Below are 22,660 nucleotides of genomic sequence, written 5' to 3'. Positions count from 1 at the left end.
TTGTCTGTCAAGTGCATATAAAACCCTTTATCCGCAGACTAAAACATGATAGTGGCAGAACCTCTCCAAACAAGGAACATTTTCAGATATTTAGTGCTCATTCTGCCATGTTACCAACAAAAGTACCATACAAAAAACGCCTATTAAGATTCACAGAGTGTGGTCTTTATTTTTGAGCTGATGTTATAGGAAAATTATTAAAGAACACACAATCCAGCAATGTTTTAGTTGCAGTTCCCACATTTTTGGGGGAACTGATATATTTCATATCTTCATATATATTCACACTAAATATTATTTGAGTCACACTTTTTATTATATTTTAAGGTAGAATTCTCACTGTTCATGACCTTTAATAAACTGATTATTCGTTGCTTATTAATATTTATTGGTAGTAGCTGGTGATTAGGTAGAGATGTAGAATAAGCAGGGTTCATACGGTCATGGAAAACCTGGAGAAGTCAATAGAATTTTAACATGGCATTTTCAGGCCTGGAAAAGTTTTGGAAAAGTCATGGAAAACAGATATCTGTATACTTGAATATAGGTTAGCTGTCTTAAATTATTCTATCCTTGGCCAATCACATTAGTGCTGTGTAAGCATTATTTAAAAAATTTTATGTAGATATAAATATAAACTTGGTGCATCACGGTGGCGCAGTGGGTAGCACAATCACTTCACAGCAAGAAGGTTGCTGGTTCGAGCCCCGGCTGGGTCAGTTGGCATTTCTGTGTGGAGTTTGAATGTTCTCCCCATGTTTGCATGGGTTTCCTCCTGGTGCTCCGGTTTCCCCCACGGTCTAAACACTCCATACTGTATTGGTGTGAGAACAGTTCACACACAATCCCATTGATGGGTTGCAGCTGGAAGGGCATCCGCTGCGTAAAACATATGCTGGAAAAGTTGGCGGTTCAGTCCACTGTGGTGACCCCAGATTAATAAAGGGACTAAGTGGAAAAGAAAATGAATGAATGAATAAATATAAACTGAAGCTAAATAGATTGTGGTGTGTTTTACGATATGCTGTAATGAATGTTTTGTTTTGTTACCACGCATATGTAGACATTGCATTAAATAATAGGTCATGAAAATTTACTTGGAAAATCTTGTAAAAAATCATGGAAAAATCATGGAACTTTAGTAGTTAAAATGTGGATGAACCCTGAGCGAGATTAGACTATACTTTATAAGTACTAATAAGGGAGTGTTTTATAAATATGCAGGTAAAATAAGCCACTAGTTAATAAATTGTTACCATTATTTGGTCTCACATAACCAAAACGTCCAATTTGCAACAAAGCCTGTGATTTGCATTCATCTGCTGGCCAAAAACAGAGGGTTTATCATGGATACCCAATGCTCAGCCATGTGAATATTGATGCTTTCTGTGGGTACCAGCACACTGCGGTTTGAGTGTGTTGGTGTACTTCCACCTTGAGTATGCAAAGGAAAATGCACCCTGCATGCGGTGTGTACACATTTGTTAATTTGTGTGTACACATAAACAACAGATGAGTGTGTGCGGAGGAGGGAAGCCTACAAAAGGAGAGACTTGACACCTGAAGGGAAAGTAGGGAGAAAGAAAGAAAAAGTTTTAAACAGTTAAGGAGGGATACGGCTTATTAATCAGTAACACACACTTGTTCATTTCCAGTTTTCTGCTTTAGCTTGCTTTTATAAGAGCGACAAAGGAGCAGGAGAACCAACAGGTGACTCAAGCTCTCTTCTCAGACTTCTCCAGCAGGTAAGCCATTGAACATCTACACATATTGACATTACATTAAGTCATTTAGCACATGCTTTTTTCCAATTGAGGAGGCGTTCAATGATTCAACAAGAAGATACACATATTTCAGTGTAAATCTCTGCTCTTCTGATGGAGCCTGCATCACTGATACTCCTCACGGACATTCTGGGAATGCCTGCATTTATCTAAGCCCTTATTTACTGTTGTAAATAAATACTGATAATTATCAAAATTGAGTAAAATGATCATGAAGAGCAGCCCTGTGGTGAATCAAGTGGCTCTGTGATATAATATAATTTGTAATATATAATGTAGACACCTTAATGTATATTTTGTGTATTTTATCTCATTCATAACGATAGCAATTTGTTCATAAATACTCCAGTGTGTTGGATAACACACTCTCTGTCTTTATTTAAAACAATGTAGCAAACAAGCCGCACACTGTAAAACTTTAGCAACTGAAATGAGTGTAGTCAACTCAAAATTGACTGAAAGTTAATTCTACTCATTTAAAAAGAGTTTTGAACTCAGTGTTAAAGGTAATGAGTTCAATAAACCCCTCATTACTTCAACTTAAATTGAGTAAGTTCACAGTACTCATCTTTTTTTTTACTCAATCGGTTTGTAGCAATTGGTTTCCTTGAATGGTTTGAGTTGCCTTAACTTATTAAGGTTTACAGTCCTCAGTTGGTTTGAGTTCTCATCATTTATTGGGTTTTACTGTGCTCAAACTGCTTCATTTACTTAAATGGATTAAGTTCACAGAACTCATTAGGATTCGTTTTTGAACCTAAATGGTCTGTTGCAATCGGTTTCCTCAAACGGTTTGAGTTACCATAACTTTTTGGGTTTTTTAGTGCAGTAGCTCTGTTTCCATCCAGATGCAAAATTAACATATGAGCAAAACTAGAATATTGCATTAACATTTGAAAATACAGCATTGTTTCAATCCACTGAGTTAAAGAGATCAAAATATTGACTTCCTGATAAACTGGCACCAAATATCAGAATGAAAAATGTAATTTGTTGTAGATGGAGAACTGCTTCTGCTAACTAATATTGTTTCCTTCTCTTCGCAGACTCAAAGATGACTCGCTCCTTAAGAGAGTGGTTCAAAGATTACAGGTTAAAGCAACGCATTCGCAAAAACCGACTGGTCACCAAAGATGGCCGCTGCAACATTGAGTTCGGCAACGTGTTGCACAGAAGCCGATTCACCTACGTCCTCGACTTCTGGACCACCTTGGTGGAGACCCGATGGCGGTTCATCCTCTTGTATTTTGTGGCATCCTTCACCCTCAGCTGGTTCATCTTCGGACTCTTGTGGTACTGGTTAGCAAGAAGCAATGGTGACCTGTTGTGGCAGAATCCACCACCAGATCATAAACCATGCGTTTACAGTGTTAATGATTTGACTTATGCCTACCTCTACTCATTGGAGTCCCAAGCCACTATTGGATATGGCAACGTATACGTCACTGACCAATGTCCTGCAGGTGTGGCTCTGATTACAATCCAGATGCTCATAGGACTCTTAATCAGTATATTCTGGTGTGGTATAGTCATGACCAAAATCACCCTTCCAAAAAAGAGAGCCAAAACCATCACCTTCAGTGAATCCGCTGTCATCTGCCCCAAAAAAGGCACTCTTTGCCTTCAAATCCGTGTAGCCAACCTGCGCAAGACCTTAATGATCGGCAGTCAGATTTACGGGAAGCTTCTGAGGACAACAGTCACTGGAGGTGAGACCAACATCCTGGACCAGGTCAGCATTGACTTCATGGTGGACGCCGGTAAAGACAATCTGTTTTTCGTGTGTCCTTTAACCCTGTACCACATCATTGACAAAAGCAGCCCATTTTTCAACATGGCTGCAGACACGATGCATCAGCAGGACTTTGAGCTTGTGGTTTTCCTGGATAGCATGGCCGAAACCACCAGCTCCTCCTGCCAGGTCAGGACTTCATACATCCCTCAGGAGATCATGTGGGGCTATGACTTTCTCCCGATCATCTCCCGCAGTAAAGAGGGAAGATATCAAGTGGACTTTTCCAACTTTGCCAAAGAGGTGCCTGTTCCTACCGCACATTGCTCCCGCTGCTACCACAATGAGCCCGGAAACCATCTCCATCTCCAGGGCATTGACAACAAGGGCTTTGAGGTGATTGATATAGAGGTTCAAAACAGCACCAACATGTAAGGCTTTTTGACTGACTGGTCAACATCTTGCACTATGCCGGAAACATTGAACACTGTGTCCTAATCCCAGTTTTAGCCTTTACCCCTTGTTTTGCGCATTCACATGATGGTGTTGGGGTGTCCAAATTCTGTTTAGCTTGAAGGCGTAGGGCTAATGGGAAGATAATGGTGCTATTGTGCTCTGAATCACTCTGGGATGTTGTTTCTTTTAACATTTGTATATTTTTTTGTAAATTTGCATGAGTAAATGTGTAAATATAATTTGTAGTTTATTTGTAAAAAAAAAAAAACTAAATAAAAAATTTAAATAAAAGAGAAATCCTGTTTAATGTTTTTTTTAATTGAAATTATAATATCTCCAGCAACTCTGGCAGTCAAACATTTTCCAGCTTTCACAGTTAAAAGCCACCACACACACAGAGGTCACAGAGGTTGACTTTCTCATTGTCCGACGGAGAGGGTTGTAAAAAATTTCGTCATAACCTATTATTGATCATTATTTAATTTGCATATTTTTTAATCGCTTTTTTCATTCATATTTTAATAATGAGCTTGCGCGATAAGCATATAGGCTAAACTATTAACTGAATTATTTGACAAACAAACAAAAAATCCTATCTGCCTTGACTCATATCTTCCTCCTGTGAGATTTTTGCAACTGTACGCAGCGGTGACAAGAGGAGAGAAAACAAGGACAATCGCCATCAGCTGGACAAGAGTGGGAATTACAATTAGCTACAAATTACAATAGATCACCCTCAGCATAATCCATCAAAATGACGGATCACCTTCAGATTCACTGCTGAAAAAAAAATCCGTCAATGACGGAAAATATTCGGGTAACGCGACCTCTATATATATATATATATATATATATATATATATATATATATATATATATATATATATATATATACATACATATATATATATATATATATATATATATATATATATATATATATATATATATATATAATACACAAGGGTGAAGGGAGAAGAGACAGTATGAGTGCTGTTATTTGCAGAATATCACAGGGCTATGCAATAAATATTCTCTATAACTCTTTAACTCTTCTACATCTGTGATGGTAACACTTTAGTGTAGGAACTAGCAAAATGGAATTAAAACACAAATGAATTAACACTCACCAGATTTAAAGTGTCATGGTGCTCTTCAGATGTGTTCAGGGTGGTTGATGATCAGTCAGATGAAATATCATGTAGTCTTGACCATAAGATTGATTCATAAACAGCAGTTATGTTGATGTCAGAAGCAGATTTTCCAATTAGTCTGTTTGCATGATGGATTTATATTAAAATAACAGTATTTTTAGATGATAATATAAATTCAGCATAACCCATGTTTAGTTCACCACCACAGAGGTTTAGTGCACTGCCATTTTAACTAATTAAACTGATTCATTGGCCCATTTAAAGCTATATGCATTTTTTGCAAGACATAACTTGGCAAAGTCAAAGAAATATTTTGCATGTGAGCATAAATGAAAAGAAAATAAAGATTGAAGCTGTAGCTCACAAGTATAATGATGGGAAGTTTGGTTGATTTGAATACAATTAAAAACATAATTGACAAATGCCAAATGGTGGCACCTACAGCAAGACAATAATGCATCTACTGTATAAAATTATAATTAAAAATTAATCAATCATTTTTATTTTAGTAGCACATTTTGTTTGTTTTACAACTGTAATGAAGTGAACATATAATGCCAAATTACATTAATAAAAAATATGTATTTAAATTAAATATCTCATTTAAAGTAAATTAAATAACACATGAAATATATTATCTTCATTAAAATACGTATAATATTTAACGTTCATTAAAAGTAATTTTAATTGCATTAAAAGTAATGCAATGTGCTAACATTACAATAAATGTTAATCAGGCTGATTTGTATGGTTCAACAAAGCAGCTGTTGTTCATTTTGGTGTTTTCTCAACCACATTCCTGGACGTGCACCAGCTCTACACATTTTCCATATCTCCCTAAAGGTGCTGTATGTGAGTTTTTGACTCTTCTAAAGTATAAAAATAGCATAATATGTTTGCAGATATTTAAGAAATCTGCCAAGTGAACATTCTTGTTTATCTGAAAAACAATGCTGGAGTCAGATATTCTGCTTTGTAAATATGTTTTCCGTGCTGGAACGGCTGTCTTTGTTTTGGTAATTTTAATCTGCCCAATGCCACTTTAACCAGTTATATTTCAGCACCTCGGGTTCCCTTGAAGGAAAGCCACATATATTATTCATTCATTCATTCATTCATTCATTCATTCATTCATAAAGGCTCTGAAAGCATGCGCTCGTGACCGAAATGCGACCTCCGGTGGACAGTAGCAGACTCCCAAATGAGACATAAATTTCCACATGAGGTTATTAATTAGCAAATGATGTAAATTTTACAGCTAACTCTGAAAGCTGGAAAATGGTGGACTGCCGGAGTTGCTGGAGATGTAATTTCAATTAAATAAATACAACATTAAACTTGATTTCTCTTTAATTTTAATTTTTTATTTACATTTTTTTTTTTACAAATAAAGTATACAGTTAATACTTCAGAAGCACAGAATGTGCACTCGCTCATGAAATGGTAAGGTTTATAATCTATTTAATATATATTAACCCTCTTTAACATGATTAAATGTAGATGCTGAATCACTGATATGTGTTGGTTTGCACTGAGTCACAATTCTAATGTTCAATCTCAAACCGTTTACTTTATTTTCCAGATCTGTGAACTATCTGCTGCTGCTTTCAGTAGTATGGCAATAAATGGCATGTAAAATGCCACTCAAACTCACATTATTAGCATTTAACACTGAATAAAGCACATGAGGATTACCTGAGGTGATCAGTCAGTTTTCTGCTGTTCAGCGGTGAGAAATAGGAGCCGTTTCTAATATATCAATTCGAGGTGTTGGTTAAGACAAAAACTCCTTTTAATATGGAGAATATTCCTTCTATCGGGTGCCGTTGCTTTTATATAGAGCACGGTATAAATCACTCGCTCCTGTTCTCAATCTGGCAACCTGCGCTTGCGTTTGTTTTGATCCAGGAGTGCAATACCTAGTTCAACCACTGGGTGGCAAACTTACATACTGCATATTTATTCAAACACACCAGTTTCAGATCATCAGCTCATTAACAGAGACTGAAAGAGCTGTGATGGGTGTGACAAAGGAGATGTTCAAAACATGCAGTGTTGGTGGTTCTCCAGCAGGCTGTATGCAGGAATCTTATATGCAGTGTTGGGCAGTAGCGTCGATACAAGTAGTGGCACTACTAGCTTAACTACATTTCTCAGTAGCGTGGCGGTAGCATCGCTACTTTCGAACTCAAATAGCTTTTCAGTAGCGAAGCTATTTTATTAGTCAAGTAGCGCAGTAGCGTCCACACAAGCTACATTTACCAATCGTGGATCAATAAGTGATGGCAGAGACATTCACAGAGCTGTGAGGCCGATGTCTAGCCGATGAAAGTAAATCCATATGATGGCGAGAATGACTATTTCTTCTTCTTCCTGTTTTACGGTGTTCAACAATAAAGTTTTTGGTGCGCTACTTTTTGGACAATGCCTAAAATTTAAGACCTCGTAAAAAAATTATTAAGATTTTTAAAAAACTTTTTAAGGGCCTTAATTTTCTCATAATTGATTTATCAACTTTTAATACTTTTTAAGACCCCGCGGACACCCTGTCTACGAATGTGATTGAGAAATACTAAATTTAAGAAATCATTTGATGCTAGAAAATGTGTAGTTTTATTAATATTGCATGCATAATAAAAACAAAACACTGCGTTTGCCAAATAATCAAGTATGACGTGCTTTCATTAACCTTTGGTTTAAAATAACAATAATTTCCCATTCCTCCCTCTTTCCCTTTGCAGACTTACCTTTATTGGAGTGCAGAGGTTGCTGTGGTGTGTCATGTTAGGGCAGCTGTGCTCTGTTCTGAATCAGTTCAGCTCTGATGTGCTCATCTCAGCCTTCACACAGCACCTCCTTACCTCTCTCTCCTGGAGGATGAGAGAGGGAGAGGGATGTGAAAGTGAGCATGAGAGGATGTTTCCTCTCCCACAGCTCCCTCAGTTGGATTACCCAGACTGATGTTTACCCAACTTCATATCTGTTTGAGTGCATACATTTGAATTGAAATATTGTGACCTGGAAACCAAGGACAACACAAGGGTAGAGTCAATTAAATAATAAAGACAAAGCATACCAACATCACCAACTATGAGTGAATGACAGAGGCAGAATGAAAAATTCCTCTAAAAAGTCACTCATTTGTTTTATTCTGGCCACTAAATGTGAAAGAAAAAGCCTTTATGTGGTCATTTCAGACATGTTAAACACTAGGAACAGAGCTAAGGGTATGTTTACACAGCAATGCACTTTAAAAAAGGATGTGTGTTTGCTTAGTGTTTTTTTATCAGGCCTGAAATGTTCTTGGTATAATTTATTGTTATTTCTACACATCACTACATTCATCCATAACAGAGTTGACAAACAAGTAAAAAAACTGCATATTTCTCTAAAAGTAAAACATTTAATCCTTTATATTTGGCAAAAGCTCAATTATAAAACTTAAATAGGCTTTCAATAAGATACTAGAAATAACTGCTGTTTTTAAAAAGTTTTATTTCTTGAAATGTCAACTATACATGCAATAGAATCACCCAAATTGATTTTAATGCATTTAATAATCTTTAAAATAACTGTAACTAGTGTTTTCACAATGCTGGAATGTCCAACTTCGAGATGATTAAATGTTAATCAAAGGCGGCAACACCAAGGCTCCAAAAATACAAATTCATTAAATTAAAAAGGCTGACACAAAGCGTGTATTTTTGAAGTCTTGGTGTTGCCGCCTTTGATTAACATTTAATTTGCAATTTTTGCATTGTTTTTTTTGGCTGAGCAGTTAAGTTAAGAGGGATGTGCGTGCTTTTGTACAGTTTTTTCACAACTTTGAGATGATACCTTAAAAATGTCAACCTTCTATACCATTTTCTATATTCTGTGATTTTTCAAAAATCTTATTATTATTATTATTCATTATTATTTAATGCACCAAAGCCAATATGGACATTAGTATTTTTTAATAACAAGTTTTTGAAAAGCAGATCTTTGCATATTAGCCTATCTGTTAGTGGTAGATAGCTAAATATCATTTATAGCCTATCAAAAACATTATTATAATTTTTTATATATTTAAATAGTCTTATTTATGTTTTTTATCTGAATTCAAAAGAGCTACACATTTTAAAACAATTTGAGGTCAATAAAAATATATGCACTGTCATCATCACAAAGACAAATTAGTTATTAAAACTATTATGTTTAGAATTTGGTTAAAACATCTCTGTTCAATATTTTTTAAAAAATTGTAAACTTCACAAGGGGATTTCAACTTCAGCTATACAATATACTATATATATGTTATATATATATAGTATATACTGTATATATACAGTATCTCTGCAGGGTTTAGCTCTAACCTGCCTGGATGTTTCAAGCATACCTAAAAGCTTGTTAAACTAAAAATCTGAAATGTTTTTAGTAATCCGAGACTCTTAATAAAGTACATATTTATCAGTTAATGGCCCTTTTTTAAATTGATTTAAGTTTTAGCTAACTCTAATAATCCTGAACCGGATGATAAACATTACACGTGTGTAAAGCAACAGCGACCTTGTCTTTGTCCTAAAAAACAGGACTAAAGACAACATCAACAGGAAGATTTGCTTCATATTTGATGTTATAACATACCCTTGACTCCACTGTTTAGTGTTTTTGTCCGAGGATTAGTTGCAGCAGTTTTTCATGGTTGTTTGTGCTTTAATATTCTGCTTCTGAACTCTTCCATTTGTTGCTGTGAAATAAAAACACATTTTAGGCTCTACTGATTATAATCGAAATGACCGAATAATGTATTGGGTTACGGCTGAAAGGGCATCCACTGCATTAAAGATATGGTGAAAAAGTTGGCGGTTCATTACGTTGTGGTGACCCCTGATAAATCAGGGACAAAGCTAAAAGAAGTTGAATCAGAAGTCACCAATCTCTGTCCTGGAGGGCCAGTGTCTCTGCAGGGTTTAGCTCCAACCTGCCTGGATGTTTCAAGCATACCTAAAAGCTTGATTAGCTTGTTCAGGTGTGTTTGATTAGGGTTGGAGCTAAAATCTGCAGGACACCGGACCTCCAGGAACAAGTTTGGTGACCACTGAGTTAAATGAATGAATTAATGTCTTAAGATTACAACCTTTAAATTAGAAAGATTACTTATTTGTCTCTGTACTTATTTGTTTTTCAGTTTTTAAAGTCAGCAAGACATTTACATTGACAGTATGCAAATTATTGGTCTACATATATATATATATATATATATATATATATATATATATATATATATATACACACACACACACACACATATATACATATATATATATATATATATATATATATATATATATATATATATATATATATATATATATATATATATTCCCAGAGATGGGTTGCGACTGGAAGGGCATTCACTGCGTAAAAAACATGCTGGATAAGTTGGCAGTTCATTCCGCTGTGGCGACCCTGGATTAATAAAATTACTAAGCCAAAAAGAAGATGAATAAATGAGTATATACATATTTATTTATTTTACAACATCAAATCTGACTTTACTTAATATTGGTTTCTGCTCTTAATTTTAAATATTCAGTGTATATTACTTAACAGACAATTTAAATACATTTTGCAACAAATAAAATAAAAAATTAAATAGTATATAATTATTAATGAAAAGGGGACAACAGTCCAAAAACAATACAAAGAAAAAAAAAGTCAATTAAATAGATGTTAAAGTACCCAAAGTCAAATCATTCATCACTAAAATAGCCTTGACACAACACTTTAAACAGTTTGACATAAACTATGATATTTCTATCGAGATGCATGAAGGGAAAAGTAAATACGTAACACAGCCCATTGAAGAATATTACATCTTAATACACAGCTGCCTGAAATACTTAATACTTATAATAAATAATTATTTAACTAAATAATTATTTACAGCTCAGGACAATGCTTAAAAAATGATTTGTGTTTTGTGAAAAGTAGTCTGTAATAAGCTGGATAAAGTACATCCAGCTGGTTGTTTTAGCAGAATAATGTCCTTCAGTTTTATATAACAAAGTTGATGAGCCTTTCAGGTCTTTATTATGCAATAACAACCTCCAGGATGTACTTCATCCTTTACACAACATACAGTGTGTGTGTGTGTTTCTACTGACGATTCAAACACAAAATGACAAAGAGATTTAACGCTTTGTTTACGGAAAATTCTGGGTTGAATGTCCTCAGTTGGGTTTAAGTTTTACAGAAAATTTTTCACACTTTGAACACCTCCTAAATCAGTATTAAGTGCATTTCAGGTCAAATATAAAAACCATACAGCATGATTTCAACATTATCTAGACAGCTACAGGAATAAACTTGCGTATTTGTTTTTTTAAACTTGTGTGACGCTTGAATGCCAGAGAATATAGTAACTCATAAATATTAAAGACATTAGGCTCATTCTAGCATGTTTCGTGCCATGTTGCACTCATCTTTCTTTAGTAGTTGCTTCACTGTTTCTCTCGTTTATCTATGGCATGTTGAATGCTTGAATAACAGTCAAAATAGACAAACTCATGATATGGACATGTGATTATAGAGTAGTTCATTAAAATATACATGACATGATTTACTTGCTTTGCTATTATTGATCATTTCTTTGTCAATATCAATACTGAATCATCATCAGTTATGTGGTTGTCCCACCCCTACACACACACTTTAAAACTTAAGTTTTAAAATGAACATGCCGCAGTATGAATCGTGTTAATGAAAGCTTTTTAAAAATGTTTAGTCATGTGACCAATTCAGTTAAAATGAGGAATGACATATAATGTTTGATTTTTCCAAAGGACAATGGACGTTTACTCGCTGTTCTGGCTCTACTGCCAGTAAATGTTCTTGCTTACATTTGCACTGTCACATCATTTATGATTTTCCTCACCAAGTTTCAAAAAGCTGGAAACTAAATAAAAGGCGTGCAGAAATGACATCGATCAAAGGTAACAATTATTGAACAGTAAACACTCTTTGGTCACCTTGCAAGTATTTCCTTTTCTCTTTTAAGGAAAATGAGCATCATGGTTGATATAAAAACAAAAGCTTTGCATTTGGATTTTTTTTGTCCTTGTCAATATCAAAATATGAAAATAATCAAATAATATTATTATTTGATGTTATACAGTAACATGACCTAGAAGTTTTGTTTTGTGTTCACTGCAGCTAGGACAATCATTTTCAAGGTTATCATAATCCCTTCACCTTCGCTATTTCACTTCTGAACTAGTGCGATATTCAGAAAACACATCTACAAACTAGATACAATAAGAGTTGATATTACATTGAAAGATTCATTATCAGAAATAATTAGATCAATAATTATAAGTAATTAATAAATATTTTTAACTAAGCCATTTTGATGATGGCTCAGACATTTCAGAATTTTTTTCATCATTGTTTATTTTTCTCTTCTAGTTGGAAAAGAATAGTCAAACACTAACATTAAGGTTTTATGTAGGGTGGCTCAGTCGTAGGCACTCTCACCTCACAGCAAGAAGGTCGCTGGTATGAGTACCGGCTGGGTCAGTTGGCATTTCTGTGTGGAGTTTGCATGTTCTCCCCGTGTTGGTGCGAGTTTCCTCCAGGTGCTCCGGTTTCCCCCACAGTCCAAACACATGTGCTATAGGGGAATTGAATAAACTAAATTCAAGAGTTCACACTTAGATATTGCTTGATAATAATAGCAGGTTTGACATGCTGTCCCGGGAGAAAACCCTGATTTTGGAGATAATTGAGCCCAGACCTCCCACCTGGTCAATGAGCGTGTAAAGCAGGTCGAAGACCAGAAGTGCCGCTTGGCACCGCGACACGGCGCGCACATGACCGTTTAAATTATCGCACACCAGACGCGCACATTCGCATGATATTTAGCATGAAACTAATTAGATGGCGCTCTGTGGCGCGGCTGAAAAATGAACTGCGTCCTGAGTCATGGCCGGGCGCCGCTGACTTGCAGCGCCGGTGTGTGTACCCTGATAGAAACCTATGTTTAGAATTCTAAAATGCACGGCACTTCAGGTGTGCGACCTGCTTAAGGCAGGGATGTCCAAACTCGGTCCTGGAGGGCCAGTGTCCTGCATATTTTAGTTCCAACCCCAATTAAATTAACCTGAACTAGCTAATCAACCTCTTTCTAGGTATATCAAAAACTTTCAGGGAGATGTGTTGGAGGAAGTTGAAGCTAAACAATGCAGGACACCGGCCCTCCAGGAGTTTGGACACTCCTGGTGTAAGGGGAGTACGAGATCAGGTAGTTCTCGAGAGCTCCCCCTGTTAAAAGAGGAAAGGGGGAGATGGGATGGATGGGGGGACAGTAAATTGAATGTGAGAAAACATAACTCAGCAATGTATTTGCCATTTTTCAAACCTGCATACAGTGCCCTCTAGTGGATTTGTCAGCACGTGAGCACGTATTTCTAACTAGCCTGGGTTGAGATCTTAAACTGCGCTACTTGCTTAACTACATTTCTCAGTAACCTGGCGGTAGCATCGCTACTTTCTAAATCAAATAGCTTTTTACTAACTAAGCTGTTTTTTCCACACAAGCTACATTTACCGATCACTAATCAATAAGTGACGGCACCGACATTCATGGAGCTGTGAGGCTGGTGTCTAGCCGATGAAAGTAAATCCATATAGTTGGTTGGTCGGCAACAAACTTTTTGGTGTGTTACTGCCACCTCTCGTTTTGGTCTGTGACGTTGCCAACCAATTAGGCATAAGAATTTTGCTTGATGGAAAGATGACTAAGAGAGAGGAGTTATTTTTGAAGCAAGATTCCTTGTGACCATACCTCAAGGAGTGCATGCTAAGATGCAAACTGACTTCCTCAATAATTTGTTGTGGTACTTGTTGTGATATATATATGATTGACTTGGATTTAAGTTGCTTTGATTTAACAATGAAAATTGCAAGAATAGCTTAGATGTAGCTAAACTACTTCTGGCAAGTAGCTTTTAGCTTAGCTTGCTACATTTCCCAGAGGATAGCTTTTAGTGTAGTTAAGCTACATTTTTCAAGTACCTTGCCTAACACCGCCCACTGGACATCTCTAAATGGATGGAAGCACATTCCCTGCAGCTTAATCTGGCAGAAACAGAACTTTTTATCTTTTCTTCAACTCAATACTTTCACACACAATTTCACCATCCATCAGGGATAGTAGTAGACTTCAGCAAGGAATCTTGAGGTGATCTTCAATGATCAGCTGTCCTTCAAGAGCACATTGCTAAGGCAGCTCAATCATGCAGGTTTTCACTTTCATGCTGCACAACAAGATCAACACCTCCAATATGCCACAAAACATGACCTTTGACCTCTATGATTTGCATTCTGCTGCTGACCTGAAACTTTCAGTGAGGGTTAATTTATTACTGTACACATGAATTCATGCATAGCCATATGTGGCAGCTCAATGCACAGCCATCACTGCTGATGAGTATTTATGATAAACAATGTGATGCGGTTTACTGAAGGTACCAACACATTGCAGTCGAGTGTGTTGATGTGTACTTCCCCATCAAGTATGCAGAAGTAAATGCATCCTGCATCCTCCCCTTGTGTAAAACATCGGTGCGTATTCATTTGCCAATGTGTGTACATATAAACAAGGGATGAGTGTGTGAGTAGGAGGAAAGCCTACAAAAGGACAGACCCGAGACATCTGAAAGGTAAGAAGGAGATAGAGAAGTGGAGTATGAAACAGTTATTACAGATCATTAATCAGTAATACACACTTGTTCATTTCCAATTTCCTGCTTTAGCTTGTCTTTATAAGAGTGGACGAAGGATCCAGGAGCAGAAGAACCAGCGGGCGACTCAAGATCTCCTCTCAGACTCTCCAGCGGGTAATATTTGCTGTTTGTGAAATATCCTAGTTATTGTTTGTCTCTAAAAACTCTAGTCTGTTGTTCAACATGCTTGTCGTTTGTCCTCATTTGAAATGATGTAGCAATCACTTCACAATGAAGCCACTATTCACTATTTTACTGCTTCTGCTAACTAATATTGTTTCCTTCTCTTCACAGACTCGAAGATGACTCGCTCCTTAAGAGAGTGGTTCAAAGATTACAGGTTAAAGCAACGCATTCGCAAAAACCGACTGGTCACCAAAGATGGCCGCTGCAACATTGAGTTTGACAATGTGATGCACAGAAACCGATTCGCCTATGTCCGCGACTTCTGGACCACCTTCGTGGAGACCCGATGGCGGTTCATCATCTTGTATTTTGTGGCATCCTTTACCCTCAGCTGGTTTATCTTCGGACTCATCTGGTACTGGTTAGCAAGAAGCAATGGTGACCTGTTGTGGCAGAATCCACCACCAGATCATAAACCATGCGTTTACAGCGTTTACGATATGACTTATGCCTTTATCTTCTCGCTGGAGACCCAAAACACAGTTATCTATGGCAATGTATATGTCACTGATCAATGTCCTGGAGGTGTGGCTCTGATTATAATCCAGACTATTATAGGAATCTTAATCGGTATATTCTGGTGTGGTATAGTTATAACCAAAATCACCCTTCCAAAAAAGAGAGCCAAAACCATCACCTTCAGCGAATCCGCTGTCATCTGCCCCAAAAAAGGCACTCTTTGCCTTCAAATCCGTGTCGCCAACCTGCGCAAGACCTTAATGATCGGCAGTCAGATTTACGGGAAGCTTCTGAGGACAACAGTCACGGGAGGTGAGACCGTCATCCTGGACCAGGTCAGCATTGACTTCATGGTGGACGCCGGTAAAGACAATCTGTTTTTCGTGTGTCCTTTAACCCTGTACCACATCATTGACAAAAGCAGCCCATTTTTCGACATGGCTGTGGACACGCTACATCAGCAGGACTTTGAGCTTGTGGTTTTCCTTGATGGCATGGCCGAAACCACCAGCTCCTCCTGCCAGGTCAGGACTTCATACATCCCTCAGGAGATCATGTGGGGCTATGACTTTCTCTCGATCATCTCCCGCAGCGAAGAGGGAAGATATCAAGTGGACTTTTCCAATTTTGCCAAAGTGGTGCCTGTTCCTACCGCACATTGCTCCCGCTGCTACCACAATGAGCCCGGAAACCATCTCGAGAGCACTGACAACAAGAGTTTTGAGGTGTTCGACATGGAGCTTCCCAACTGCAACAAAATGTAATGCTTTTTGACTGACTGCTCAACATCTTGCACTAGCCAGAAACATTGAACACTATGTCACAATCCCCGTTCTATCCCTTAGCTCATCCCCTTACCCCTCATTTTGCCTGTGAAGGCGTAGGGATGTCCCAATTCTCTTTAGCTTGAAGGCCTAGAGCTAAGGGAGCTAGATAGCCCTTAAAATGGAGATTTTCCAGGACCACACTAGAAATCAAAGAAATCAACAACAACATGGCTGCACACATGGTCAGGAGATGCACAAATTTGAGTGTTGTTTTGGTATTATTTTTTGACAAACAAGCATATGCTTTAATACATTCATTACGGGGTTCATGTTTTTCGATCATGCTTTCAAAATATATATTAAAAAAGCAGAAAATTTCACCATCTATAATCCTTAATAACTGCTGTGTAGACATCTGTCACTCGATGACTCTCGAATGCCCTGTCAGAAATGTCTAGTGGCTGGAATTACCTTTTTACAGTGTCTGGTGTTGTTTTGTTGTGTTTGCATATATAAATATGGCCATGGTGTAAATAGACAAGACAATTACGAGCTTATTGCCACATTATATTATTATAATAACGTGATATTGTTGCCTTCTGTGATTTCCTTGAAGACAAATACCAAACAATGCAACAGGAATAACTACAGCAGTCACCATCATCGATCTCATACAGTATGAAGGAAGAGCTCGCGACGGCATATGCTGACATGTGCTGGTGTTTTGGTGTGTTGTCCTATTTCTTAAGGGTAAATTTAAAGCTCTCACATGCTGTTTCAAGAGACAAGGGGAAGGGGTGAGGGTAAACAATAGAATTGGGATTGGGCCTAATGCTTTATGTCCTTCATTGGAAGTCAAAACTATGGTTCTGTTCTGATGTTACGTACTTTAGAGATTGATTTGGATGTCCGAATATCAACTGGAAATTCATTATTAAGAAATTTTTATTTTTTAATCATCTTTATCTCAGATTCCAGCCAATGCTTTTGTGAATCACACTGGAATGTTGTATCTTATTACAATTGTACATTTCTTGTAAATTTGCATTAGTGACTGTGTAAATATAATTTGTACTTTATTTGTAAATAAAAAAGGAATCGTGTTTAATGTTTACTTTTCTTCATTGAAATGACATTATAAGGACGCCAGCAGTCAACCATATTTTACAGTAAAAAGTCACCACATAAAGGCATACAAATACAGATGACAACCTCAGCTTGCCAAAGTCTAGGAATTATGCATATACAGTTTTGACCACTTTAATGCAAACATTGGTTAAAAAAAAATCCATAAGAAATTCAAAGCATTTGCAAAAAATCCTAATAGGTAAATGTTATATATCTTATTTATTATAGGTAAGTGTCTAGTTTTTGAAGTAACTGTCTGATATCCAGGGCCGGAGTGAGATTCCTTTTCAGCCCTGGAGTTTCAAGCCTCAGACCGGCCCACCTCAGTTCACGACTGACTATATACAACCCTAACACTATTATATGTCTTAACAATAAATAAAATAAAATAAAATAAATAAATAAAAAAATAAAAACATACACAGACGAGGATCAAACCCCGGTCAACGACGTCATAATCTAACGTGCTAAACACTGGACCACAGCAGTTGTATATTAAGAAGTGACTCATCTCAGTTATATCATCAATAACCTGCAGGCTGGTTATATATAAGCAGAGCAGAGCTGCGGTAAAATAATGAATAAGAAGACTGTGGTCAAATAAATACATTACTTTAAAAAGTGTGACTGCTGAGAGCAACAGATTCTGGAGCTAGGGACACCGGCCCTCGCGGCCAAAAAAACAGAACGGCCCACCGGGAATTCTCCCGGTCCTCCTGATTAGCCAATCCAGGCCTGCTGATATCATAGCAGTGCCTCTGCCTTATTGTGCACACTGTTCACCCTTACTTATTGAATATTACAAATATTAGATATCTTATAGATTGGAACAGTGCACACTGAGGGGCAGGGATATCGATAAATTCATAACATTCATAACAGAGATTCATTCACAAACGAATCGATCCCTCAGTTGGAATTAGAAGTGAAAGCAGGGGACGAGGTGTGTTTCAGAACATGGATTAGATCAAATTTAACAGGGAGGGTGGGTAATACATTTCCATGCTCACAAACACATGCTATTTGTTGGCAACGCCCATGCGGTCACTTATCCACAACCCCTCGTCCTCCATAATTCTCATAATAGTCTCACCCGTGATCTACTACAGATATACGATATGTGGGCTGATATAAGATTAATGTTCCCAGCCCATGTTCCCTTCTTCCCAGGAAAGCACAGCGAGCACAGTGGTCCAGAACCACCACCCTTGCCTTACCCTGGCAGATATTCACCATACCGACAAAGTGTGCTTTCTTGGAGCATTTATATGCCAGGCAAGCCTACTTTGCAGTCTTTTGTGGTGAGAGATCAGCCATGATGGAGTAGGTCATGTCTTGGTGGGCTCAGAAGACTGCTCCCCCACCGAACCCATCTGCGCTGGCTGTTCCTCGCTGAAAGCGATCTTTCTGCAGCTCCAAGATGCTCCACCGTCACAACTGGTTCCACTGGCTAGTGAATGCGAACGCTAGTGAATGCAGGAAGTTGACACTCCCGTCACCGTTAAGTCAGGTAATCGTAGGGCGAACCGAACCTGGTGCGGGCTGCTTGGAGAGGAGGAGAACCGTTCTTTCCCCAGTGAATGGCCGGGACTCCCCCTGCAAATGAATGTAGCGATCCAAAAAAGAGCGGCTTTTCCTCCCTCCGGGTGTGGAAGCCCAAATGCCAGCATGGGACGTGCTGCCTTCCAGCTCTAAGCTTTGGTGCACTTCACCACTGGCTTTTGAGGGCGCCAGATGACGGGCTCTTTTCTCTGGCACCTCCAGCCTCTTTGTGGGATCCTGGAAGGAAAGTAAGTCAGTCTCTTATTTTCAGCTCTGCCTCAGGACGCTCTGCTTCCTGGGATGGGTACTCCCCATCCCAAATCTGCCCCTCCTCCATTGTTCTGATGATGCTGCTCATTCGGACTCTGTCAGCTTAGTTAGCACCGCTCAGCCCATCATTGTAGCTCACACAAAAGGTCAGACTCGTCTATGTGTTGGCCTCCCAAGTTGATGGTAGATCAACCATTTTGGGAGATGTGCCCTATGGCCATATGCCTTAGCTCATTCGGCTGTACACTGTTTATATCCCGGACAAGCGCAACCTGCCCCACTTTCATGACAGTCACGTTCCCGAGAGAATGGAGACTAGACATGGTCCAGCTGTTATGGGCATGCTTCAGAGAAACCCAAGTCATCCCAAGCATCCCTTCGCTAGCTGAAATTCCTGCTCTGCACGAATACCCTGGCTCTTAGCTGGCCCCGGGAATATGCGATATGCACTTTTGCCCCCAGTGAGCCTGTTTGCACAAACTCTGTGCAAGGTCGGGGAGACGAGAAGCGGGTCTCGCTTGTTGTGCCTCCAAGGCCCAACCGGACCCGAGTTTCCGGACTCACACTCCTCGTGACAGTCCTCCCTGACAAAATCCCCACTGGAAGCACTTCCTTTCTCTGGGACAGGCACCCTCTGGCACCCGTGCAGGGTTCTGGAACCTCCATGGATGGTTTCTAGACAGAGCATGGAGGACTTACGTGACCTACAACTCTTAGGAAACAACTGCTCATGAAAATGAATGCTATGATCATATGTTACCAATGTTATAATTTTTAATGTACAGAGTCGATTTTTTAAAGGTCAGCGAGAGGCTATACCATTTCAGTTCAGCAAAATTTTTACCATGAATTTCAGGCTGATTTCTCCATCACTGAATTTTTATTTAGTATTTATCAAGTTTTTGTAGGTAGAAACTTGCTCGTCACAAAAATAATGACAAAAAAAATTGTCAATGAAATGAACAATGATTGGAGTGCAGAGGTAGCTGTTGTGTATCAAGTTAGGGCAGCTGTGCTCTGTTCGTTACCTCTCTCTTCTGGAGGATGCGAATGAGCGAGAGAGAGGGAGAGGTGGGAAAGTAAGCATGTGAGGATGTTTCCTCTCTCACAGCCCTCTCAGTTGGATTACCCAGACTGATGTTTACCCAACTTCGTATCTGTTTGCGTACAGATATTGTGACCTGGAAAGCAAGGACAACACAAGGGTAGAGTCAATCACATAATAAAGACGAAGCTTACCAACAACTGGATGACAAAGGCAGAATGAAAAAAAGCCGTGTCCTGTCACTATTTGTTTTATTCTGACCACTACATTTTTTTTATAGGAGTTCTTTTTGCACCTAGACATGTTTTAAAAATTTGCTTATTTAATCTGCAAGTTAAAATACTTTGTTTCATTTAACTATCTACGTCTCACTTAATCCTAAAACCTCCTCTTCATAAAATGTTCTCAGTATTTCCTATTATTTTTTTTGTATTTTAATATTTTGTAATATTATTTAAATATCTGCAATATTTAAATAGTCTTATTTAAGTTTTTATCGGAAATAAAAAGAGCTACACGTTTTAAAACATTTTTGAGGTCAATAAAAATTTATGTTTTAGTCATCTGAAATTCCTAATAATGTACATATTTATCAGTTAATACTATTTTTTTATTATCCTTTTTTATTTAAGTTTTAGGTAGTTTAACTCTAATATTCCTGAACCGGATGATAAACATTACATGTATGTAAAGTAACATCGACCTTGTCTTTGTCCTGAAAAATAGGATTAAAGACAACAATAACAGGAAGATTTGCTTCATATTTGATGTTAAAACATGTTTATGGGACATTTTGTAAACGGATTTTTCCTCCTCAAAAGAAAATTCTTCATTTTTGATGTTATAACATACCCTTGACCCCACTGTTTAGTGTTTTTGTCCGAGGATTAGTTGCAGCAATTTTACATGGTTGTTTGTGCTTTAACATTTTGCTTCTGAACTCTTCCATTTGTTTGCTGTGGAATAAAAGCACATTAGAGGATCTACTGATTATAATTTGTATGACTAAATCGTGTCTTATGTTTTTTCCCAGTACTGGGTTGCAGCTGGACGGGCATCCACTGTGTAAAACATATGCTGGAATAGATGGCAGTTCATTCATCTGTGGCAATAATTGTTTTAAGTGTACAAACTTTAAAATAGAAAGATTACTTGCAATTTTTAAAGTCACCAAGACAGTGTGCAAATTACTGGACTATATATGTGTGTGTTCAATAAAATATACATGACATGATTGACTTGTTTTGCCATTATTGATCATTTCTGTGTCAATATCAATACTGAATCATCATCAGTTATGTAGTTGTCCCACCCCTACACACACACTTTAAAACTTAGCCCGTATATTATATTTTACTATTTCTCCCTGTTTAGGCCTTTTGTCCATAACGAAAACACATCTTTTTAAAAACACTCTGCAAAGGGGTTAAGTTTTAAAATAAACATGTCCCAGTATGGACTGTGTTAATGGAGGCCTTTAAAAACAATGTTTAGTCATGTGACCAATTCAGTTAAAATGGTGAGCCACATACAATGTCAGTTTGATTTTTCCAAAGGACAATGGATGTTAACTCAGAGCTGTTGTTCTGGCACTGCTGCCAGTAAATATTCTTGCTCACATTTGCACTGTCACATCATTTATGTTTTTTCTCGCCAAATTTCAAAGGGCTGGAAACTAAGTAAAAGGTGGGCGGAAATGACACAGAGCAAACTTAGCAATTCCTGATGACGGTAAACACTCTTTGCTGTTTCTGTCACCTATTCTCTTTCATTCTTTGTAGGAAAATATGCATCATGGTTGATATAAAAACAAAAGCTTTGCATTTGGAGATTTTTTTTTGTCCTTGTCAAGATCAAAATATAAAAACAATCAAATAATATTATTATTTGACGTTATACACTAACATGTCCTTGAAGTTTTCTTTTGTGTTCACTGCAACTGTAAGACACTCGTTTTCAAGGTTCATCATAATCCCTTCATCTTCACTGTTTCACTTCTGAACTAGTGTAATATTCAGAAAACACATCTACAAACTAATAATACAAAAAAAGAGTTGATATTACATTGAAAGATGCAAATAATAATAATAAATAATCACACAAATAATCTACTCTAATAATATATTTTAGAGGTAGAGGTCCTACGCAGAGCATCTCTCCTTGGGTTTGAGCTGGACTTGATCACCATGCTGAGCTGATGCTGACCTGTCTGAGAGAGTTCGACTAAAAAACTGACCTCCCACTGAAATTATTTCAGAGGCTCCTCGGGCATATGGGATCTGCAGCCGCTGTCGTGACACTTGGATTGCTCTATGAGACTGCTTTGGCATTGGCTTCATGATCAGGTCCCAAGACATGCATGGCATACGC

The 22,660-nt window shown here is 37.7% G+C and overlaps 2 protein-coding genes and 1 long non-coding RNA gene across 5 annotated transcripts in view; 2 read left to right on the top strand and 1 right to left on the bottom strand.

The window, feature by feature from the left end:
* The window catches only part of LOC101883877 (uncharacterized), a 69,430-nt gene that overhangs the window by 26,244 nt on the left and 20,526 nt on the right, over positions 1 to 22,660 (bottom strand). For 2 of the 3 annotated variants that reach the window (XR_002456078.3, XR_011007375.2), the window contains exon 1: positions 7,874 to 8,005. This is a non-coding gene — a long non-coding RNA (uncharacterized lncRNA). Of the gene's footprint in view, positions 1 to 7,873; positions 8,145 to 9,752; positions 9,856 to 12,644; positions 12,781 to 22,660 lie in introns of those variants that run through there. The other variant, XR_002456077.3, reaches the window with a different exon arrangement.
* Positions 1,566 to 4,207, top strand: kcnj1a.2 (potassium inwardly rectifying channel subfamily J member 1a, tandem duplicate 2). The gene is made up of 2 exons (NM_001014312.2): positions 1,566 to 1,745; positions 2,831 to 4,207. The coding sequence occupies exon 2, from the start codon at positions 2,839 to 2,841 to the stop codon at positions 3,949 to 3,951; it is 1,113 nt and encodes a 370-aa protein (NP_001014334.2). The 5' UTR covers positions 1,566 to 1,745; positions 2,831 to 2,838; the 3' UTR covers positions 3,952 to 4,207.
* Positions 14,841 to 16,357, top strand: kcnj1a.3 (potassium inwardly rectifying channel subfamily J member 1a, tandem duplicate 3). Its single transcript, NM_001045176.1, is given in 2 exon segments — positions 14,841 to 15,007; positions 15,188 to 16,357. A coding segment is annotated over 1 exon segment (1,107 nt). The 5' UTR covers positions 14,841 to 15,007; positions 15,188 to 15,195; the 3' UTR covers positions 16,303 to 16,357.

This window comes from Danio rerio, chromosome 18 (assembly GCF_049306965.1).
Source record: "Danio rerio strain Tuebingen ecotype United States chromosome 18, GRCz12tu, whole genome shotgun sequence".
In the NCBI taxonomy this organism is placed as follows: domain Eukaryota; kingdom Metazoa; phylum Chordata; class Actinopteri; order Cypriniformes; family Danionidae; genus Danio; species Danio rerio.
Note: the sequence above shows the minus strand (reverse complement) of the source record. Positions and strands in the feature narration are given on the sequence as shown.

Bases quoted from the DNA above. Each gene is read 5' to 3' on its own strand.
- kcnj1a.2 (NM_001014312.2), top strand. From the start codon at position 2,839: ATGACTCGCTCCTTAAGAGAGTGGTTCAAAGATTACAGGTTAAAGCAA.